Below are 22,488 nucleotides of genomic sequence, written 5' to 3' on the forward strand. Positions count from 1 at the left end.
TCTGGGTACTGTAGTCCGCCGACCGTGTCTGGCTGCCCGCTGACGCCCCGGCAGGACTACCGCTCCCGGCGTGCCCCGCGCGCGCAAGCGCGAGGAGCGGCGCTGCTCCCTGGTAAACAGAGCGGCGCGGCGGCGGCGGGCCCGGGGCGCACAAAGGGGTGGCGGGCCCGGCACTCCCGGCGGAGCTCAGGCGGTGCCCATGGCGGAGCCGGCTGGGGCCGCGGCGTCGCCGGACATCGACCCCGACTTTGAGCCGCAGAGCCGCCCGCGCTCCTGCACCTGGCCGTTGCCGCGGCCCGAGGCGGAGACGGGCGGCGCGGCTGGCGCGGCGGAGGAGGGCGCAGGCGGCGCGGCGGCGGGGCCCGGCCGGGCCGAGGGGGCGCGGGCAGGCGGCGCGGCGGCGCGGAAGGGCGGCTCCCGGCGCAATGCCTGGGGCAGCCAGTCCTACGCCGAGCTCATCAGCCAGGCTATCGAGAGCGCCCCCGAGAAGCGGCTCACGCTGGCGCAGATCTACGAGTGGATGGTGCGCTCCGTCCCCTACTTCAAGGACAAGGGTGACAGCAACAGCTCCGCTGGCTGGAAGGTGCGTGTCGGGCCGGGGCGGGAGGGACCAGCCTTGTGTGCCGGGGCCGGGCCGGGCCAGGAGCGGCTGCGGAGGCGCCTCCCCGGTGCCCCGGCCCGCCCCGCCGCCCGCTCCGCGCTCACCTGTTGCTGCGGCTCGTCGGTGCCAGCGTGTGGTGCCCGCGCTGCGGAGCCTGGGCTTTAACTCTGCTGAGAGCTCCGGGCTCTTCTCAGACCCAGCCCGAGCTTCGCCTGTGTGCAGCTGGAGCAGCTGCTGGGGGTGGTTGCGGCCCTGCGAGGCTGCTCCTTGCGCTCTTTGCGTTTAAAAACTTTTCCAGGAGAGAAGAGAGAGTCATTTAACAGGCTGTGTCCGGGTTTCTCCGCAGGGTGAAGCCTCGGTCGAAGAAGGGTTTTAATCGCAAGGCCGCAGGTCTCTGTCACGTGACCGTGTTAAAGCTCCATATAAATAACTGTGTCACAGCAGCCCTGCCTGGCGGTCAGGGAGCTCCCTTGGAAAAGGGTTCTGTTCCCAGGGCCGTGATGGGGCCTCTGCTGGAGTTTGGAAAAGGGAAAGCAATATTCTGCTCTAAAGGCTCAACAGTGTCTTCTCTTGTTCTGGAAAGAGGCTCGTGTAGAGCTGTGTTAAAAGAACTCCAGACTGTTTCAGTTCCCTGCCTGTGGCAACCTCGTGGTCCCTTATCTTTAGTCTTAAGAACTCCAGCGAAGAGAATGAGAAATGTGAGAGCTGGCTTGCAAAATAGCCCCTTAGCCTGTCTTGATGTATCAGAGTGGATGCCATGGAGACTGGACTCTAAAGAATATGATCTATTGCTCTCACTGCAGATTGGAATTACACTCTAGTTTGCAGTATTTATTAGCAGTTCATCTGTGCTGCAGTTCTGCAGGAGGTTCAGCCAGCATGGTTTGGGGCTTTGGTCTTCTGTGGCTCCAGCCATGCGTTCCTCTGCTTGTCTTTCTGAGCAGTAGGTGAGGACAGAGAGTTAATTTCAGACAACAAATAAATAAATAAATGTCTGTTTGTGGTAGGTTGGCTTTCAGCTGGCTCAGCTCTCTGAAGTGGCACACCACGTGGTGGTGTGAGTGCAAACATTTGCTCCAGAGGGTAGAAACGTGGTGAGAGGGGTGCAGCTGTCACAGCTTGGGCTGGCACACGTCAATACAAAACTTTTCACTTTTCCCATTTATTGCTCATAGATAGTTCATAGAGATTGCATCTAGTTTAACTAATATGGATTATTTTCTGCTACTCCTATGTGTAGGTTGAATCCTGCATGCTAAGTTCTAATTTGGGGCAGTGTTTGGGTTTTGGTGTTCTTACTGGAAGATGGTTCTTGTTTCCTCAGGCTAGGGCTGCTCTCCTGCTCCTGCATGCAGTCATGTTAATTTAACAGAACTGGTGCATTTTCTTGCCAGGATTATGTCTGAGTATCTGTTTGGCAGCAGTACCTTAGATGGAAGTTCAGTGTGGCTTCTGAACTGCTCCCCAGATACTGTGGTGAAGGTGGAACATAGTGAGATGTCCTGCTGGGCTGGATGCTGGAATAATGACACTTCTGGCTTGATTCAGTATGGCTGTTCTTTTGTTATATCCATTCATGTGTAATGGGACCATCAGTCTTCAGTTTTACTCTGTGTTTTAATAATGTGTCACTTTTGGGACAGGTACAGATGGACTTAAATTCCAGAAGCTCACTGTGAGAATTTGTGCATACACAAGAGTGAGATTCCTGCTCAGATGCTGTCATAGCTTTTCTGTGATTGACTTTTTAGTGTCTTTTTTCAGCCTGAGTACAGACTAATTCTGGCTTTAGAAGGAGAAGAAAAAGAAACTTCTTGCCAAGAAAGATGAGGGTGGGCAGAACAACAATTGTGGTGGGAATCAGCTTTATGATTAGGAGAGTTTAAAGCTCTTGACTTTAACCAGCAAACAGAAACCCATGATAGAAATACAATACATTTTCTTTCCTGCTCACTCACAAAATCCTGTTGGCAGAGCTTGGCAGGATGTGTGACCATGGAACTTATTCTAGTCTGTCTTTCTGTTAACTCACAGTTGCATAGGTTTGCAAGAGGTTTTGTTTGTTTTACTGACCTTAGTCTGTTTGCATTCAGATGCCTTAAGTGAAAAGAGGTCAGACATTTACAGATGGGGAGTCAGTCAAGTCAGTTCAATTTGACTTTTGTGGACTTAGAATAAAATTAATAGGTGCATATTTAAGACAAACTGAATAAACAAAAGACAAGTCTTCACTTGAGGAATGGACCTGTCTGTTGGTTTGTTTTTTATTTTATTCTTCCTTGTTATTTTTAGAGCTGTGAAGCTCTGCTTGCATCTTTTGGGTTTTTTTTATCTGTAAAGTAAAAGAAAAGCTTCTTGAGTTGTCTTACCTTTAGTGATTTCTCAATTTCGAGGTGAATGATTTTGCATAAAGGAAACCAGTGTGAAGCTGCTGTTAAAGGTAGTTTTGTAGCATTTTGATGCCTGTTAAGATGGTGGTACAGATCTAGAGTTGTGGCATTTCTATTTCGTTTGGACAGAGCCAAACTGATACTACATTTCATTTCTATGTAGTGCACTTTAATAGAGAACTTTGAATAAGTAATTAAAAGCAACATGTCTTTAAAAACTCTTAATCTACTCTAGTTAATATAAACCCCATAAAGTCATTGTTGTTTCATAATTAATTTAGAGCTGTCCTACTCCACTATACAATTGGGGGAAGTGCAGCTGTTACAGACTGCCAGGGTGTAACCTCCATGAATTCCGGAAGAATCTGTTTTCGAGGAAGATGGTGTTTGCTGTTCTTGAAGTGCTTCAAGCACCTTGCAAAGGACAGATTTGCTGTGTGTGCAGTCTGTCCTTTTCCCTGCAGGAACTCAACTGAAGTTAAGAATTAACCAGCCTGCAAGGCAGAAGTGTCCTTGCAGGGTGTGTTGTGCAGCTTCTTCATAATCCTTCCCTGGGTGCTCTGCAGGATAGTCTGGATATCTGTGGATAAGAGGATAATTCCATTTGGTTTTGAGATTACTTGCAAGATGAAGGTGTTGAGGGTTTTGAGTAAAGTGCGTAAACCCTGCAGAAGCAGTTTGCACTGGTTGTTACATCCACGAGTATGAGCAAATTTGGCACAGTAAGGACCAATATGAAGGACTCCTCTATCTAAGTGAAACAGACTGTGTGTTCTCCCCAAGTTCTTGTCTTTTCCTTTGTAGGAACAGAATAAAAACTGTCCCTTTCACCCTCCAAAAGTATGTCACTGAAACAAAAATCAGATGTCTCCTATGTGTGCAACATAAAGAAAAATTATTCTGCACTATTATGCTAATTATGGGAAGCTGATGCCACACCTCTGCATCCTACTTATTTCAAATGTGTGCATGGATCTGCACAACATATGTACCCTCATACACATATATATGTATATTTGTGTGTGTGTATATATATGTATATGCAATAGCTCGAGGAGCTGTATTACAAATTAAAAATTACCAAGTGTTCTTCTTATCTAAAACAGATGTCTAGCTCTTAATCTTTGTTGGAGTGGGCAGCACTTTCCTGAAAAGCCTTTCATTCCAGCCTTGTGTTATGTGCATATTGCATATCACTGATATTGAATGTTGACCAGATGGATCAGGAGACCTGGCTGAGGGCTCAGTCATGGAGTCACTTCACTGGCTTTCAGTGCTGGCTCTGACAGTCCCCAGGCTCTCCCAGAGCTGTGGATATCTGATCTCCTGGCAGATCATGTGCAGAGCTCCCTCAAGTTGGAGCAGCTGCTCATCCTGTGGCTCTCTGAAGCTCCTCCATGGGAATAGGCCAGCAGACAAAAGCAAGCCTGCCCATCTTCTGGACTATTTCTGCTGTGCTGCAGCTGGTAGATTCTGCCAGGCTATCTTTATGCCTTGCAAATGAATTCTAGTTCAGCAGATACCAAAAGAAAAATGTAAAACTTCAGCTCAGCATCTTGGCTCTGAGCAAAGTGTAATTCTGCCCAGCCTTCAGCCTGGTGCATGTTTGTGCATAGGTGAGGCACAGTTGGAGTCTGGGGGTGTCTCTGGTACACAGAGCCACTTACCTCAGTCTCTGAAGACAGGCTGCTTTCTGTGACTGTTGAGAAAGCCTCTAGTGTTTATTCCTAAGTCCACGTGCCTTAAAGGATACGATCCCCCATTAAATCTTCTGACACTAAAAATGAAGAAGTATGTGTTGTAAACTGAATTGGAATACTGATGTCGTTGCTGTCATCACTGGTACTTCATGTAAGTCCACCTACTCTTTAATGGTGGTGTAGGTGCTGCTCTCTGTTAGTTTTGGTTTATTTTGGTTTCTTGGAAGTTGCTGCCTTGCAAAAGGGAGGGAGGGTCTGGCTGTTTGGATCCAGTGGAGCTGAGGGTGAGTAGAAACTGCTGGGCTCCTGCCATTCCCTCATGTGGCCCAAATGCATTCATGTGGTATTAGTGATGTGCTTAGTCCTGGCTGCAGGGAGATGTTCCCTGTCCCAGCTGCTGACAGCCTAACTGGCTTTCCTTAAAGCAAGGGGGAAATAAAAAACAGAAGCTAAATGAGGGTTGTTCAGATGCCATACTGAGGAGTCCAGCATGGAAACCTGGTGGATGTTGTCCATCATCTTTCTCTTAACAGAGTATTTTACCTTTTAATCCCATTAGCCCTAAAATGGTCTGGCCACAGCGTGTAGTCTGGCATAGGTGAGGTGGGAGGAAGGCAGCTGGGCATGGCAGGGTGTTGTGGATGGGAGAATGGCAGAGTTCTGGATGTGGAAAATGAGGCTGGTGGCAGTGCATGGAAGTAGGACATTGGTGCAAATGCAGGGTCACCAGGTGTCCTGTGTTCTAGGTGGAATAAAACTGATGAGTACTCAGCTGTGAAGAGGGCCAGCTGTCACAGTGTAGTGATGTACACTTAGTCCTCCTTAAAGTGACACTAATAGGCCCTTCTTGTTGTAATGCCCTGAAGAAGTATGAAATACGAGGGGTTTTTTTAAGCCTTGTTAAGTGTGGTTGTTCCTCACAAAAGTCCGGAAAAACTCATCTTTTGGTGAAAATTCATCTACTTCATACAATGCTAGTCAAATTACTTGAAGATTTTGCTGTTGCCTTTCCCTGTTCCTTGCCAGTTTTTTTTCTGGAAAGCTGCTTTGCTGAACGATTATTCCTCGCAGCAGAGCTCAGTTTTCCAGGCAGTCCTCAGAGAAGGCTGTTCCTGGGCTGCTGCTGGTATTACTTGTTCCAACAAGTTTCTTCTGCTCTATCTAATCCTGAACAGCTTTTGTTGTGTATGCCTGCCTGTCTTGTAAATCGCCTCAAGTCTTTGCTTTTTAGAGAGCCATGATCTTCTTCTTCTGGCCTCCCACTGAAAGATTACAGAAAGGAAAATGTTCTTCCTAAGATAGAGATCCCCGTCTGCTGAGCTTGACGTCTGTGCTCGTGTGTGTCTTCTGGAAGGGGACTGCTGGGGAAGTGTTTCAACTCCCTGGCTCTGGAGCAGTTGTTTACTTGCTGGTGCAAAATCTCTACAAGGAAGACTTTTTCCTGAAGGCTTTGGAGCCAAGTGGCTGAGGCAGGCACTGACAAATACAGCAGGCGGAGTGTTCTCCCCTTGCAGCCTCCCAGGAATGCCATGGCAAAGGATAATTCGGCACAATTATAGGCCTGGCAGTGGAACTCGTGGAACATGGCCCTGCACTGGGATGAGACCAAATTCTTTGTATGCCTTCAAGGCAGTGAGAGTGTATTACAGGCAGCTGCAGTGATTGCATATATTTTCTTTTTTTTTTTTTTTTTTTTTTTTCTGTCACTCATCCTTTAGAGAGACTTTTTGTTAAGAAATCTGATCCTCTGTGGTTTGTAGTTTAAACTTGATGTTTCCTGGGAGAATGGCCAGGAAAGGAAGGAAGCCACTGTCTCCTGGAAGGATAGCTGCTGTGTCTTGTCTTTCTGAGCATAGCTTGTGCTTGGCCCTGAGTCTCTGCTAGCACAGGCCATGCACCACTGCTGTGTGGATGAGCTCTGCTGGGCAGGACACCAGAGCCTCCTTCTGCTCCTGGAAACTTCAGTTTTATGGTAGGGAACCTCAGCTGTACCTACAAAGCTGTATAAAGGTTGTCAGTGGCCTTCAGTCTCCTGCATTCACTTCACCTGAGCATTTTCCCTGGTATCTGTGGCAGTTGCCCATGAGGCTGACTGGGCAGAGAATGGCTTGGTTGTGCTACCAGCTCCTGTGGCTGATTCCCTCCTGTGAGACCAAAGCCCTGTTTGGTGCTGGGCAGGATCCACAGCAGCACTAATGTTGGTGTAGGGGCAGGGCTGGTTTGATGGTGAGGAGTATTGCTGTCCTTTAACTGTGGCTAGGAGATTTTATCAAAGAAGAAGACTTAATGTTCTGGTAACTAAGATTTAGAGGACAGTTTGCATAAGCTGCTAGCCACACTTCTGTGACTAGTCCATATATCCTAGTTTGAAGGCATGGTGGTTGTGACCTAGGGAATGGTCCACCCTTCAGTATGCAACAAATGTCTCTAGACAAACTTGATTTTTTTTTTTTTGCCTACTATCTGTCCTTAATTTCAGACTGGTTTTGTCTGAGTATGGTTTGCAGGGATCATCTTTGATCTGTGATGGATTTAGAGACACAGCCTGGCATTTTTTTATGGCAGTACTTAACATGCAGTCATAAGTACCTCTGTAAGATACCTAAATAAATAGCAGTAACCTCCCCTAACTAGTGTCTGAAGATGTTCCTGAGGATTTGAAGGATTCCTGCCTGCACCTCTTCCTTCAGGTCATGCTTTTTTATGATCAGAGAGTTGCAGAGTCAAGACTTTGTGTGTTCTGCAGGTGCTTGGACCAGCTGGGAGCCTCCTACACTGCTGAAGTTGAGCATCTAAAAAGTTAATGTCATCTGTATATTTCTGGTGTGGGTTGCTTAACATCGAGAAAGGAAATATGTCAGGGTTGCCGGGGTGACTGAACTCTGTCATTTCCTCTTCTGACAGGTCTGACTTGCAGTTCTGTGATTATTTTAGCATAATTGATCTATTCCTGGCTTTCTCAGTCAGATTTGAGGGTGCCCTCCATGTGTTAGGTGTACTGAATCCGTTTAGCAGGTGCATTCTGGTGCTGTCCTGCAGCCCCCAGGCTGTGGCTGTGTGGATTCAGTAGGGGTTTGGGACACTCTGGGCTCGAGCCTGCAGGCAAGCTGGGTCCTGCAGGTGAATTAGGGCTTGGGGTGCTGTAGTGCAGTGCTGAGCTGACTCCCCTGCAGGAGAGCTGCAAAAGCATTAGGCGTTGCAGTTTAGATAACAGTTAACCCTGGTGAAAGAAATATTCAGGTTTTTTCCTCTGCCTCCAACTACACGTTCTGTTCTCTTCTTTAGTTTTTGGTGCTTGACCTCCACAGTGAGGTAGCTCAAAAAACAGAGATAAAAGAGGCAGCTTTTTTCCCTTTCCAGGGAAGAATAAGGAAGCTTTTCAGTTTGGTTTGCTCTCTGAACTGGCTTATAGGGTCACAGATGCTTGTGTTACAGAAGGATGAGAGTTTGAAGATGAGGAAGGAAGGAGTGGTACAGCAATTCTCTGTTTCTACAGCTTAGCCATTAGGTCAGTTCAGTGCTAACATGTAAAATTGCTTTGAGACTGTTTCATAAAAGGTACCAGGCTTCATTGTGCTTGTGTGAATCCTGTTCTTATTCCAAGATGTCTTATTTCAAACTGCCTTTCAGCCAAAAAATCAGTTACACACATTGTCTCTTATGATACTCAAAATGCCATCATGAGTTCACAGGTTACTTTCAGGAGAATAAATAAAGAATTAGTGACAACTTAGTGGTCCTTATTGCTGCAGCAGCGTGCAGTCAAAGTTATGCACATTTACCTGGGAAAAGGGGTGGGATTCTTTGGAAATGAAAGCAGTAGACTGAGAGGAGACAGTGCACCAGTCTGAATTACTTGTTTAAACACTTGAAGGAAAGGAAAGCTTTGTTTAGAGAAGATGTCAGGCAGAACTATTGTACAGCTATTAGTGTGAACAGCTCGAATAATAAAACTGTGTAAGAGCATTGACTGACACGTTCCATCAGGCTCTGGCTCTGCAGTCACTCTCCAATTAAGAATATGTGTATTTGTTGATACCAGTTGCAGCAAGCAGCCAGTCTTCTCCAAATCCCCAACAGCCAAAGGTTAAAATGAAAGCTAAGCCAGGATGATTCTCAGATCTCCTTCAATCTTCATGAAAACTTTCCACTTTGCCTGTATTGTTTATCTATCTGTGTCTACTTTTTTCCAAGATAGTACTTTTGGTGAGGTGGCCAAAATTAGCATAGGGAGGACTTTTCCGAGAGGAAAAGGGTGGGGAGAGGGAAAGCAGCAGACAGGAAAGAACTGTGTTGAGAGTTGGTGGAAAAAGATGATAAAAGCACAATTAATTTGTTCAGAATTAAAAGAGTATGCATGAAAGCTGAAAGTTGTTATATAACTTTTAGTTTGTAAGAAAAAGATGTTGTGCCTGGACCCCTTGTGTTTCCAGTGCAGCACCTTTTAATGATCTGTAATTTGGCCATCTGAACAAATTAAGGGCAGATATCAAATAAATGCATAGGCCTCAAGGGGAGTTTATGGAGGATCTGTTCAAACAATGAAATTGTTGCTTCCTGATTCTAAAATACTGGGGAGTTCATCAGTTGCAGGATGAAAATTGAGTTTGATGATGGTGTACAGACATGTTATCTTGCAGTTTTCAGCAAAGCTAAACCAAAAGGAAGGAGCTGGGAGAGGCAAGGAACGTGTGTCTTACCCAGGAGAAAGATGGGAGAGGCTAAAACTGGCATGTACTGTGTGGGAGTGCAGTATCCACTGAACATCTTACCCTGTCAGGAACATGCACCAAGGAAAGCACACAGCCTCCTTGCAGAGGGAGCCTGGCAGTCTCCAGGATTCCAGGACTCTTGTTCCTTAAAGTTTCTCTCTCGTTTCTCCAGTTTTGGGGTGGAGATGTTAATGAGAACACTGAATAGAAGCGTTTTGCCATTTCTCTTCACCCAGTCTGTTGGATTCACTGTTATGTTCTGCTTGAATCTGACTGAAAACTGGCCATATAAACATTAAAAAAATTAGCCAGGCTTCTGCTGGGTAAAGGGGTTGACAAAAGGCTGGGAACAGCAATAGCTCAAATTCAGGTAGGCTCATGTTGAAATTGCAGGTTGTATTTGAGAACTTGCTTACTTGCTCTGTGATATGCCTAATTTTTTTGCAGGTTCTGTATGGTCTTTAAAATTCTTTTGTGTTAGTATTTTGCTAGCTGAAAGCTGCTAGTTGTCATGGTAGCTTCACCCTTGATATTGCAGTGAAACATGGCACTGCTTGCTAGTGCTGCAAAGCATGTTCAGACAGAAATAGCAGGTTTTAATGGAGAGCTTTTTGTTATAATTTTCTTTTCTGGATACTGTCTGAATGTGTTTAAGCTTGTGCGATTTCTAGGTGGGAGGTGTGTCAACTGTCAGGTCCTCATTATTTTGTGGGTTTAATTTCTTTTTTTCAGAACTCGATTCGACATAACCTGTCCCTGCACAGCAAGTTTATTAAAGTCCATAATGAAGCCACAGGGAAGAGCTCTTGGTGGATGCTCAATCCTGAGGGTGGCAAAAGTGGAAAAGCACCAAGGAGAAGAGCTGCCTCCATGGACAACAGCAGCAAACTCGCAAAAGTCAGAGGTAAAGCATCCAGGAAGAAGCCTCCTCTCCAGTCTGCACCAGAATCCTCTGCTGACAGTCCTGGCTCCCAATTTCCTAAGTGGCCTGGGAGCCCATCCTCAAGAAGCAACGAGGACTCTGATGTGTGGAACACCTTCCGGCCTCGAACCAGCTCCAATGCAAGCACCATTAGTGCCAGGCTTTCTCCTATCCTGACAGAGCAGGATGACCTCCATGATGAAGAGCTGCTTCCTTCTCTGGTGTACTCCAGTGCATCCAGCAATGTTCCACCAACCGTGACTGAGGAGCTTGAGCTCATTGATGGGTTAAATCTGATGTCTCCCAGCTCATCTGTGCTATCTACCCAGCAATCTGCCTCGAGTGGTCAGATCCAGAGAGATTCCAGTTTTTCCTTGCAGAGCCCAAGTGCAGCTGGTCAGACTTTTGGCAACTCCCTGTTTAACCCCGTTGATATTTCACTGCAAAGTTCTGTCAGCCATTTCTCTGCCCCTCAGACCTTGGAAGCTCTTCTGACACCCAGCTCTCCGCCCCCAAGGGATGTTATGATGACTCAGGTGGATCCAGTTCTCCCACAGACTGGTAACAGGATGAGCAGCCGAACTCTTCTGCTCCTGGGTGGACAAGCTGCCCAGAGTAAGATGAGCTCAGGCAATCCACGAGGAAAGCCTGCAGAGCAGCAGGCAGAACCAGTTGGTGCCAGTGTTTTGCCATCAACTCTTCCCATAGTGACATCTCCTCAAAACACTGCCAGCATCAGCAGTTTGAAGGCTCCAGTTTCTGCAACAGCTGCCCAGTCAGTCCAGCTGGGCAGTCCAGTGCTCCTTTCATCTGCCAGCCCTGCTCCCTTGGGATTCAACCAGGACAGGCTGCCCACTGACCTGGACCTTGACATGTACATGGAGAACCTTGAATGTGATATGGATTACATAATCAACAGTGAACTCATGGATGGAGGACTGGACTTTAATTTTGAACCTATTCTGCCTACTCCCAGTTATCCCAGCACCTCACAGGCCTCCAACCATACCTGGGTACCAAGTTAACTTCAGGAGCACAAAAAGGTAGGTGTAGTTGTGTAAAATGCTACAGCTCAATAGAGGAAACAGCCCTGTCTAAGATGGTTCCTGTGCCCAACTCTACAGCAGTTAAAGGAGCCTCTTTGAAGGCATAGTAAAAAGCTTTTGGAAGAGTCATGTTCCCTTTTAGGAGGAGAAAAACCTGTTTAAAGGTAGGTGGATTTAACTTACCAGGTAGCCAGCTCCTCTATGAAACAGAACAGCAATCTGAATAAAACTCCTGTTGTCTCCTGTCACCCAAGATGACTCCATCACAGGACATCAGGCAATGCCTACAGCTCTACAGTTGACATGAGAGCATGTGCTGATTCCATAAATAAAGACATCCACCAATATGTACAGAATGGCTGAACTGAGCCAAGCACATACTGTGTTTCTATCCAGGTTATTATTATCCCTGCAGAATTCTCTAGTATGTGTAGTAGCAAAGCATGTCCATGTCACGACTGTCTGCTTTGGTCTGTGTGTAGCAGGTCACAGTCACTCTTATCACATCTTCTGCCCTGCCCTTACCTGGGATAGTATCTGTAAAGTCAGGTAGGCTGGCTCACCAGCATTAACTACTGAATTGCTTCCCATTATTACAGTAGGGAACAGGAGTCTGCAGTGTGGCTGGAGGTGGAAGGAAGAAGGATGTGTTAGTATTATCCCATGAACATCAAAGCTGCCTCTTCAGCAATTTGTCGTGTTTGCACAAATAGAGTCAGTTTGGCAAATAGTGTATATGACAACAAGACTTTAAAATACCTTATTTTTGAGGTTGTGACACCCCGATTTGACACTTAAACCAGAGGCAGTAGAAGAATTAGGGAACTGGAGCTGTAGGCCTGCTTCACACTTGGAACTCAGTAGCTGATGGAAAGTGGACGGGCTGGAGCTTAGGCTGGATATTGGTTGGAAAGTAGAAGCTTTGCCAAGGATATTTCCTTTTTAGGAGGCAGATATGGTATTTGTTAGTGTTGCAAATTCAGCTGCTAATACTGTCCAGCTGAGCAGGCAGAAGTAAGGGCAAACTGCAGATACTGCTTCAAAGGTGGGAAGCCCTTGAGCTCCAAAATCATGGTAACAGAAATTATCATCTACTTGACCTTAATACTGTTTCCTAGGCACCTGAGTAACTTGGAGGTGGTTTGGACCTGGTGACCTCTGTCAGTGCAGCCATTCTCTACAAGTGTCTTGAGTCTAGACAGATGAAACGCTGTCCTTTGAGCTGGTGTCACTTAAACGGTGTGAACATATTGATGCATCACTCTATATTGAGGTTTTAAACACTATTTAACTTCCTCTTATTCCAAGACACATCCCACTGCTTAGGGTGTCATTTCTTGGTAGTGATGTTCTGTTTGTCCCTAACAGATCCCCTTATTGTAGGGAGAGGAGGATCAATCAAGCTTTTCTGTTTCTTTATGGGGCTTTTTATAGTGATGTGTGTCAACTGTGTATTTGCTGAATTACTGAGTGTCTTAAATTGAATATCTTATCTTCAGGTGAAATACAGAAACTCCGTTTCAATTTCAAAGACAAATTTCATTGACAAAACCATGATATCCTTCTGTATTAGGACTGTTTGTAAGTTAGTGACAGAGGCTGTGGCTTTTTGCAGTGTTTCCACTGGATATTGTTCTAAGCTTTCCTGTTGTGGGTTTTGTTTGTTTGTTAGGGTTTGGTGGTTTTGTTTTTATGACATGCTAGGGCAGGCCATTATATTTGTAGACTTTTCAGGGATTAAATATTTTTCATAGAAGTGTTTTCAAAACATATGCAAGCTGTCCTGCCCTCCAGGGCCAGGTAGACAAGACCTCTTTTTACAGCATACCAGGTATAGATTATTTTTTAAGAGTGTAATGCAGAGAAGCTGAGGAATTATTTATCAAAGGGTAGGGTCTAGTACTGTTGTAGATGTGGATATAATCAAGTGCTTAAGAGGGAGAACAAGAGCTCTTAAAAGCACAGTTACGTTCTTGTTCCATATTAAATTCTGTGTGAATTGCTTAATCAAAACAGAGGAGCTACTGATGTTAAAACCCCAGGATTTTCTTTGTTCCAGACGTGAAGTTGAGGTGATACTTTCTGGGAAATGTGCTGGACATGAAGGAGTGAGATCTGGAACAAGTTCTGAACCTCTATTGTGTTTGAGCAGAAAGCGTAGCTCCCACGTGCCCCTTGGTGCTCTGGTCACAGCAGTGCTGCCCCAGGAGGAAAGGCCACACCCTGTCAGTGTGCTTTGCTTCAAGCCTTTTATTCTGTCCTTGGATTATGCCTGCCTTTTCTGAGTTTTGCAGAGCTTTTCTGTTTTACCTGTATGCTGGAGTCCACGGAGTAGGATGAGGCCGAGCTTTTTCCCCAAAGGAGAGCAAGTATTGTGCAAAAGGCTGCCCAGCCAGAGAGGTGAATCAGGTTTCTAGCAAAGGAGGAGGAGGGCACATGGTGGAGAGAAATAGGACTGTTCCTGGGAAAAGAAGGCAGAATGTTTTCTCCAATTAATGAGTTACAAAACCAACTGAGCTGCAGACATCCGTGTCTGTGAAGTCAGGACTGTCAGTTCTCCCTTACTGCAGTGAGTTCCTGGGAACCCTGTTTGGAAATCACTGTTTGAGGAAAGCTATCTATTGCTCTGGTGTGGCAGACATTTTTCCTTTCATATCCTTTCTATTGCTGTGTTTTTCTCTGTGTTAAATTCACATTGGCAAAAGCTGTTCTTAAGTGGTCACCAACATAAAGCTGTTTCTGAGTAGTTCCTGTGGGCTTAACTTTTGGCCATCTGGGTCAGTTATGGGTATAATGCTGAGCAAAAACTGTTTATCAGTTAATCACAGTGATCACATTCTGAGTTGAACAGTCAGAATAAAAGGGAACTGGGGAAATATTTCTCTTTGTAGACAAGAGGATATCTTTAGGAAAGAGTACTTAGTCTTATCTGCAGCACTTAGGAAGATGTGAGCTTGTTGGTGTTACCCTTGGTGCTCAAAGCTCCTCTGATTTTATCCTCTTCTTGCTAGTTAAATGCCAAAGAGCTCGTCCACAGCTTCACCAGGAGTCTGTTTGAACCCTGCCCGTGTTTCTTTGCATGGAGATTAGAGATCAAACACTGAAACTTTGTCTGTGCCCAGCAGTGATGCAGCACCCACAAACTGAGCTGTTAGCCACAGAGGAAGCAGTCAGCCTAGAAATAGAACTACCTCTTTTGTAAAGTGCTATAGTTTTTGTCTCATTGGTGAGTGTAAAATCCATCTACTGTTTTGGTGGATATTAGTTAATTATTGTTTGTTGTTCAAACAAGCTCCCTATAGTTTCAGAGGCTGGGGAACTCTCTATCCCTTGCCCAGTTTGGTCTGGATTCATGCTTTTCTTGCTCTGTCAAATTCCTTTTGCTCTGAACATTGGATTTTTGTCTGACAGAGCATAAATAAAACCCTCATAAACTTGCAATTTCCCAAAGCAGCCTGTTGCTATGGCTTTTGGTTTAACTTACTGTGTTTTCTTGTTTGGGGCTGGTTCCCTCTTGTAGGTTTTTTTCATGCTCACTGTTACAGACTGCAACTGATGAGATGCCCTACGTTTATCTTGCTGTTTTGCCTTTCTAAGTGGATCATATACCTACAGTGGTGGTTTTATGTCAGTGTCCTAAGTCTGCTTAGACTTACTCCAAGGCTTGTTTGAATGAGTTGTGACAGCTTTATTGAGGTGAGGCAGAAGACTTGAGAAGAGATCTTCAGACTTTGGGGGGTTTGAGATACTGAAAATGTTTAATTATTTGGAAGGTAGAGACAGGATTTCTTTAAGTGGGTGAGCATAAATAGTTTGTGTGTGATCTTTAAAAGTCTCTTTTTCAGTCTTTTCCCTACCAATTGGTACTTGTGGTTGTTTAAGGTGAAGAGTAATTTTTCTGTTCCTGGCTGCTTTCCTGCAATGTCTCTGGTGTTAGCAAAGTTCTTCCTTAAATTTCCTTATCTTGCAGAGCCTTGTTAGTGCTGTCACCTTACAGAAGGAATACCTACTGTTGACCTTTCTGTCTTTCTGTCTCTGTCATACTCTGAAGCTTGGAGCTGAGCAATTGCATCCTCCACTTGACTCTTTGTTGATCAAGGTCTCTTACAGTCTGTTTGTTCTGTAGGGTTAGATTGGTAGTAATTAACTCCTTATCTATGCATCCAGGATTCCCACTGAAGCAGAGCTCTAACCAGTCACTCTTATTTTTCTTCTTCCTAGTGTCCTTCAGGTTTTGAACATTGGGTTCTGACTTCACTTCCCACCCCAGCAGAGAAAAGAATGGAGCATGTTGGATTCAGTTTCCCTGCACATCATGCCTTGGGCAGAAGGGGCTGCCCATCTGGGAAGAAGGGGCAACCTGCATCTGGCTGCAACAGGAAGAGTTTAAAAATAGAAATCCTGTTATGTGCCATGGCTCTTCCTACAAACCTGACCCTGCCTTGGACCATCTGGAGAAACCCATGTCCAAAGAGGAGCCCTGGAAAAACCCTCAGCCAGAAGACTGTGCCAGGCAATAGTGTTTTCCTGTGTGATGAGTTGGGTTTGCTGGAGGAATCTCTCACTGGCTGTCCTCTCTCTGCTACGGCAGAAAGTCTCCCAGTGCCTCGGACTGGTGGAGGGCTGGCTCTGCTCTTGCTTTGCTTGCCTCATGGGGCAAAGTAGTTGGACTTTCTGATTAAGCCACCAGATGTGCACTTGGTATCCCACAGACTGGCAGAGGAATTGGCGGGGTCTTGTTGGTAGAAGCCCTGTGGGAGGAGGGGTGTGCTGTTTCAGGGGTTGGTTTCAGTGTGCCCATCACTGGAGCATCCATCACCGTTCTGCAGGGAAGGGTGGGTGTCGTGGTATGGAAGGCTTCCCGTTGTCCCCCTGGGTGGAACAGGAGGACACTGAGTTTTTCACTGTGCCAACTGAGCCCCATTGAATCAGAAGCATGTTTTGAGAAGTCCCTATGCTGTTCTCAGCACTTTCCTGAAACACCAGGCTGCTGTAAAATAAGCACAGGTGCTAGTAGCTGCTTTCTGGGACATAAAAACATTGTTTTGGGTTTGTTTTTGATCTGTCTTGCTACAGCAGCAAAATGGAAAGCCTGGGTGTGGCCTTAACAGAGCCCTGGTTGCTTTTCAGAAGGGCATTTTCTATAGATGAAATATTTTTTTACTAATCTGGGAACTTTCTACAGTGAATATGAAGCCAATGTAATGTGTGTCCCTATTACGCATCTCTCTGTCTGAGAAGGCAACAGTGACAGACTCTTTTGCAGAGCTGTATTAGGAACAAACACATTTGATGTTTGATGATGTATATGATTGAGGAGAAGGAATTGGCAGGTCTCTGTGGTTTCAAACCACTGTGGGGAAGAGTTGTACATTATTGTAATCTATATGTAAAAGTAGGTGCAAATTACATAGAAGCTTTTCTAAACCTTTTTAAATATATATTATATATTTTAATTGAAAAACGAGATTATTGGATAAAAAGAAAACACATTTGCTGCATCTGTCCCCTTCATACCAGATAACACTACAGTATGGGAGGGGGCAGGCCTAAGGCATTTTGGGCCAAGAAGCTGAAAATGTTGTTGGAAAAGTGGGAAGGACACTGTGGCATAACTGGGGAATGGCTGCTCTCCCCAGAAGAGGCAGAGGGAAGGTGCCTGGCAGGGCATTCAGCCACAGCTGCTCAGGCTGGGCATTCCTGCCAAGCCAAGAGCACAATGGAGTGAATGCTAATCATTAACAGCACTCGCTAATCCAGTAAGTAGCTGGCCTGCAGCTGATCCACAGGACAGATTCCCTAGTCTGCTGAGGAGATGGTGTGGACTGGATTGTGCTAGATCTGCTGACACTCTGCGTAGCCCTTATGGGAGGGCATGATCAGTTGTATTTGGTAGCTCACTTTGGTTTCTGAGGGTTTTTGTTTTCTTGCTGAAGCTTCTGCTATTGCTGGGGAACTTGAAGCCTGTAGGCTCACCCTCAGCAGTCCACCTGGGATCCTGTTCTGTCTCTGTATTCTTGCAGGACAGAAATTAGGGGTCAAAAGATAAATTCAGAGCATTAGTGATATGTTCCTGTCACTCACTGTTCTGGTGTTTGCAGTGGCAGGATCTGTGGGAGACATGGTGCTTTCATGGTGTTCTGGTAGGCTTGGTCTGGCAGAAAGACTCTCCAGTCCTTTTTGAAGGTGGCTTCAGTTCAGAAAGTTTGTATCATGCAGTGCAATGAGCCACACTGTTTTACCAGCTTGTCAGCTCTGTTTTCATTTTCATTTGAGTGGAGATTGGAGCAGGAGTGATTGCCTGGTTACCTCCAACAAGGAGTCTTCAAAAGTCTTATCTACAGCATGCTATGCCATCAAAGCCTTTGAATAGTTTGATAACCTTTGTTTTGAAGGCTGCCTTCGTGGCAGACCTCCCAGGGATGTTTCAAGTTCACCCACAATCTACATGTCTGGCCACACCTCATTGTAACAAACAGAAAGGCAGCTCCTAAGCTGGGATCCCAGGGTTTGCACACTTGAGGCACGGATGAACATTGTCACTGGAATGAGTTCATTACACAAGTGGATAGATACCCTTTCACAACACCTGATGGCATGTACCACACATAAGAATTAGCCATTCTGAGCTGCAGTGAACAAACTGCAGAGATTTATGTTGTTTGGCACATATGTTAGCTTGGGTCCTGAAGGGAACTTGGTCCAATGATGTACAGAGCAAGTTGAATAGCTGCCCATGATTCACAGCCATGTATCAAAGGACAAGACACCAGAATGTGTGGTCATGTTAAATGTGAGTCTCTGGCTCATTTCCCATGAAAGTGGAACCCAAAGCAATAAAAAGGACAGCATTAGTAACCAGTGCTTCAGACCAGAAATCCATGGTGAGCTGTTTCTCGTGGGGTTGGTCTGTGGGAAAGAGGCACTTTGTCTTCAGGCTGTTATAAAGTGTCCCCTTAACTGTGACAGCACCAGGGAGCTGGCCTGATCTCAGTCTGCAGAGAGCCTGGCCCTGAGCACTCAGATAGCACCCCAGGGAGATGTGACATAATCTCAGCTGGTTCATGTCCTTGACCTGATCCTTCTGAAGGAGGTGCAGCACCAGGGCTCATGGTGGTGAGTGCTCTACAGTATGAGTTCAGAATAGACCCTGTCCTTTGAGTAAGGAATAGAGCACATACCTATTTCCCCCCCCCCCCCGTGTTTCTGGGCCATACTTTTGAAGACAGCACTGGAGGTAGGAGCACCTCTGGCTGGAGTCCTGCTGTACCAGGTTCCTGGCAGTGACATTTCTGCCTTGCAGCAGTCTGTACAGGTGGTTTGTGTCTCCTCAGCACAGCAGGAGCTGTCAGTGGTTGGAGAAGCTTGAGAGTGCACTAGTGCTGAGAGTGGTGTTCAGGAGACTTGTGGAGAGCTCAATGAACCATGAATGTAATGTGGCAGACTCAAGCAAGCAACTTCTTTTGTGTGTTTAGCAGGATAGCTTGTATTGTGGGCACAGGGGGCAGGGTTGCAGAGAATTTGGGAGTTCTACAGACACTTCATTTTCATAAACCTTGAGGGTTTTTTAGCCTGAGATACTTCCTCATAGGACACAGGAGACTCTAAAGTTCCTAAACTGCTGCTTGCAGAAAGGCTGTACCTGGCAGGGGGTTGCTCAATACTTGTTTGATTTTTTTGTATTCTTGCCCAAAGCATTTGCTACTTGCTGCTGCTGGAGCCTGGATAATGTCTTGGTGGCTCTTCATGCTGCATTAGCACCACAGGCCCCATACTTTGGGCTAATTTTTGCTCTAATGAAGGATTGGGCTGGGATTTTGAGAGCAGCTGTGAGTGGGTGAGAAGGGAAGGGGCCAGTGACATGGGGAGTGATGCCCCTGTATAAGTGCCTGCAGGGAGTGGGTAGGGGACATGAAACATTACTTTATGCTGTGTTCTTTGTCCTCACTGAGCTCAGGCAACAAGTTTCTCCATCTTCAGAGGATCAGATTCTATCTTACACAGCATTGAAGCCACCATGCAGCTCAGGGCCACAAAGGATTCAGGTAACTAGGCCCATGGAGCTTAGTAGGAGGCAGACTTGTTGCTTTTATTTACACTTGGGTTTAGCAAATAGCCTGAACTTTCTTTATAATTTAAGCATATTTTACTTCCAAGCATGTACTTCCAGGTTCATGTGAGAGCTTGGAAAATTGGAACCTTCTGGGAGCCCTGAATTTTCCTTGCTGGTGTGTCTAAAAACATGTCATCCCTATCCTGTGCTGCTTTAGAAACAGCAGTCAGATCATCCTGATGAGAGGAATGAAGCATTCCAGAGCCTGGGTGTATTCATAAATAAGAGTCATAATAGAAGCAAGTAGCACTAATCAGCTTTTCCAAAGGAAATGCCTAGAAAGCTTTTATGTAGATAATAATTTGTTAATTTTCTTACTTAGTTGCTTATTTATAGCCACATTCAAATGCTTCAGGGCTAGCCTTGCTCCAGGATTGAGTAACCTGTGTCTGGTGCCATGGGTGGGAGTGCCTTGGGTGTGGTGTCCTGGACTGACAGCAAAATATGAAAGTTTGGATCCATTATTTAAAAAAATACAAACCAAAGCAAATCAATCAACTTTGGGTCATGAGCATGAACAGGGAATAGCTTAGGGCTTGCCTCAGTTGCATGTCTGATGAAAAACATGTTCTAATTAATGTGGGGAAAGGAAGCAAGAGGTGATTTCTGAAGCCTGAGAGATCTGTCCCTTTGAAAGCTCAGAGCATGTACTAACCCATCACCACACTTGCTTGACCTTCAGAAAAGGGATCCCCTCTCTTCACTAGCCTGTATGTCTTTCCCTGCACCCTGACATGTCTGTAGCTGATGGAAAGCAGTATCTGATGGAATCAAAATCACTCCTAGTACTCTGGTGTAAAGCAGGGAGAAGAGGCAGCAGAGGCTGAAGGTTTAAGAGCTGACAGTGTTGAATTTATGGTTTTTGGGCTGAGGCAGTGTTCTGGTGTGTGGTAGAAGGGGATGTTCTGGGACACAAAAACAGAGCCCTAGTTGCTTTTCAGAAGGGCAGTGGTGTGGGATTGGTGGTGTGGGTTTCCCCAGGGTGTCTTGAGAGGTTTGGCTACATAGAAGATAGGTTACTTCTCCTGAAAGGAGCTGCCTTCATACAACAGAGGGGGTGGTTCTGTGAAATGGTGCTTCCAGCACAGTGGAGTCTTCACCTAGTGCCATCCCAGGAAAAGTTTCTGCATTGCTAGCACAGATGTCTGCTGCACACAGGGCAGGCACCACTACCTGACACAGTTTCCACCACATCCCCTGTGCACTCTTCCACTCATTTCTCACAATAAATTTTTTTTTAGAAAATAAACCTCTGCTTTTGTTTGCTCTCTGTAGCAGTGTAACTTCTGAACCATTACAGGCTTTGTTACCATCTGTGCTAGCAAGACTGTAGAATGTGCTAGACTAGGGGGGAATGTTTGAAAAATAAAAACCTGTAATCCTCTGCTCTGTGTCTCATCCAGTTTGTTCTGTTCTCATGGCAAGGGCCAGCTATTTTTCCTTGCCCTTGTCTTCTTTCCTCTGCCATCCTCACCTGTTAGGGCCCCACCACAGCTGGCCAGAGGCAAAAGGGTTGCAGTGTGCCCACCCACAAAGTCTGTGGTGTGCTCTGCAGTGTGTAGAGCCTCTTGTTACAACTTGCTGGCAGTGCATGAGGATCTATGGGGTGACAAGCCCTAAAACTGGCCCTGGGGAGTTTTAAATCCTGCAGGACTAGTCTAGAGTTGTTTCAGCCCCTTCATTTCTTGCCTTTCTAGACCTGAGTGCTGAAGCTGACTATGTTTTGTATAGCTACATTCAAATGTCTTTGTGTGTCAGCAGTAGTGGTGGCAGGTAAGGACATGAGAGAGAAATGAGGGAAGGAGTGTAGAGCATGGATTCCACTGGCCAGGTTAGACACACAGAGGGCAAGTTGGGGATGTTCTAACACTGCTGAGGGTAAAGACTCATTTGTGAAATTGCACAATATGTGTAGAGCCGTAAAATTTTCATTCAAAGACTTGGATGCTCAGTATATTATTTCTGAATTCTATTCTTCATTACAGTTAATGCAAATAACTAAATAAGGGGCTCTTAAGGGTCCTGATTCAAGATTTAACAAAAGTGGGGAATTAGGAGGAAATCCTTAGGGGAACTGTCTGCCCCTCATCTGTTCCTTGGGTACTTAGAGCTTCTTGCAGTCACATAACGATGGGTGCTGTTGGAGACACAAAATGCTGAAGATTTTGCAGCTGATTGGATCAAAGTGGATGTGTTCAAAACTTGCTGCACAGCAGGGGACCACGCATTTGCCCAGTAGTCATTAACACCTCTTATATCTCTTTGAACAGTGGCCTGTGCCATTTAAGCATTGCCAAGGAGAACAAAATGGGACCTGAATGCCTTGGCTCAGGGTTGCTTTTGATGAGTGTGACACTCTCCAGTAGTCACCAAGAGTCCTGCTGTGTTCTGTGGGTTCAGTGTATCGTGTTTACACCTTTCTTGCAGTCTTGGAGACTTCGTAACTTTCCCAGCTTGTCATCTTAAGTATTTTGCCTTATGGGTAGTTGCTTGCAGAACAACCGTTCGTGAAGCCAGTGCAAAAACAGCTTTTCTGCTCGGCTGGGTTTCTGGCCAGAGTCCTGCTTTGCCTCCAACCCCTGCTGCTTGATGAATACCTGTGTGCCACCAGTGATGGGCCCACGTGTGGAAGCACAGCAGGGAAGGCTGCTGCCCTGTTGCATGTGTCCTTTGTAGTGGAGCTGGTGTGTGAGGAAGGAGGGCTGGGGCACAGGGAGATGGTGAGTGTACACTGCCTTCTGCTGAGCTGTCCTCAGCTCGTGTGCTGTTGTTTTATTTCCCCTTCATGGCTGTGGTAGAGTAACAGCCAGAGCCTGACTTTGAATGGGTGTGTTGTAGGAGCTGTGGCAGTACCATTGCTGCAGTGTGACTTGGTGGTGTCTGTGGGCTACGACACACCATTCCTCCCACCATACAGCTTGGGCATAGCTCAGCTGTTACAAAAGCAGTCCTGGCTGCACCTGCCAGCACTTCTTTCTGCTACAGGCTTTGCAAGAAACTCAGT

The 22,488-nt window shown here is 45.9% G+C and overlaps 1 protein-coding gene across 1 annotated transcript; it reads left to right on the top strand.

Annotated features, from left to right (window-relative positions):
• Positions 1-112: 112 nt before the first annotated feature.
• FOXO4 (forkhead box O4) lies at positions 113-20,868 on the top strand. The gene is made up of 3 exons (XM_083876436.1): positions 113-583; positions 10,136-11,368; positions 15,593-20,868. Exons 1-2 carry the CDS (start codon positions 200-202, stop codon positions 11,348-11,350), a joined length of 1,599 nt encoding a protein of 532 aa, XP_083732562.1. The 5' UTR covers positions 113-199; the 3' UTR covers positions 11,351-11,368; positions 15,593-20,868.
• The last annotated feature ends 1,620 nt before the right edge of the window (positions 20,869-22,488 follow it).

Source organism: Zosterops lateralis, assembly GCF_965231275.1.
Source record: "Zosterops lateralis genome assembly, chromosome: 21".
Classification (NCBI taxonomy): Eukaryota; Metazoa; Chordata; class Aves; order Passeriformes; family Zosteropidae; genus Zosterops; species Zosterops lateralis.

Bases quoted from the DNA above. Each gene is read 5' to 3' on its own strand.
- FOXO4 (XM_083876436.1), top strand. From the start codon at position 200: ATGGCGGAGCCGGCTGGGGCCGCGGCGTCGCCGGACATCGACCCCGAC. The intron at 584-10,135 runs GTGCGTGTCGGG...TCTTTTTTTCAG, and splicing joins ACAGCTCCGCTGGCTGGAAG to AACTCGATTCGACATAACCT.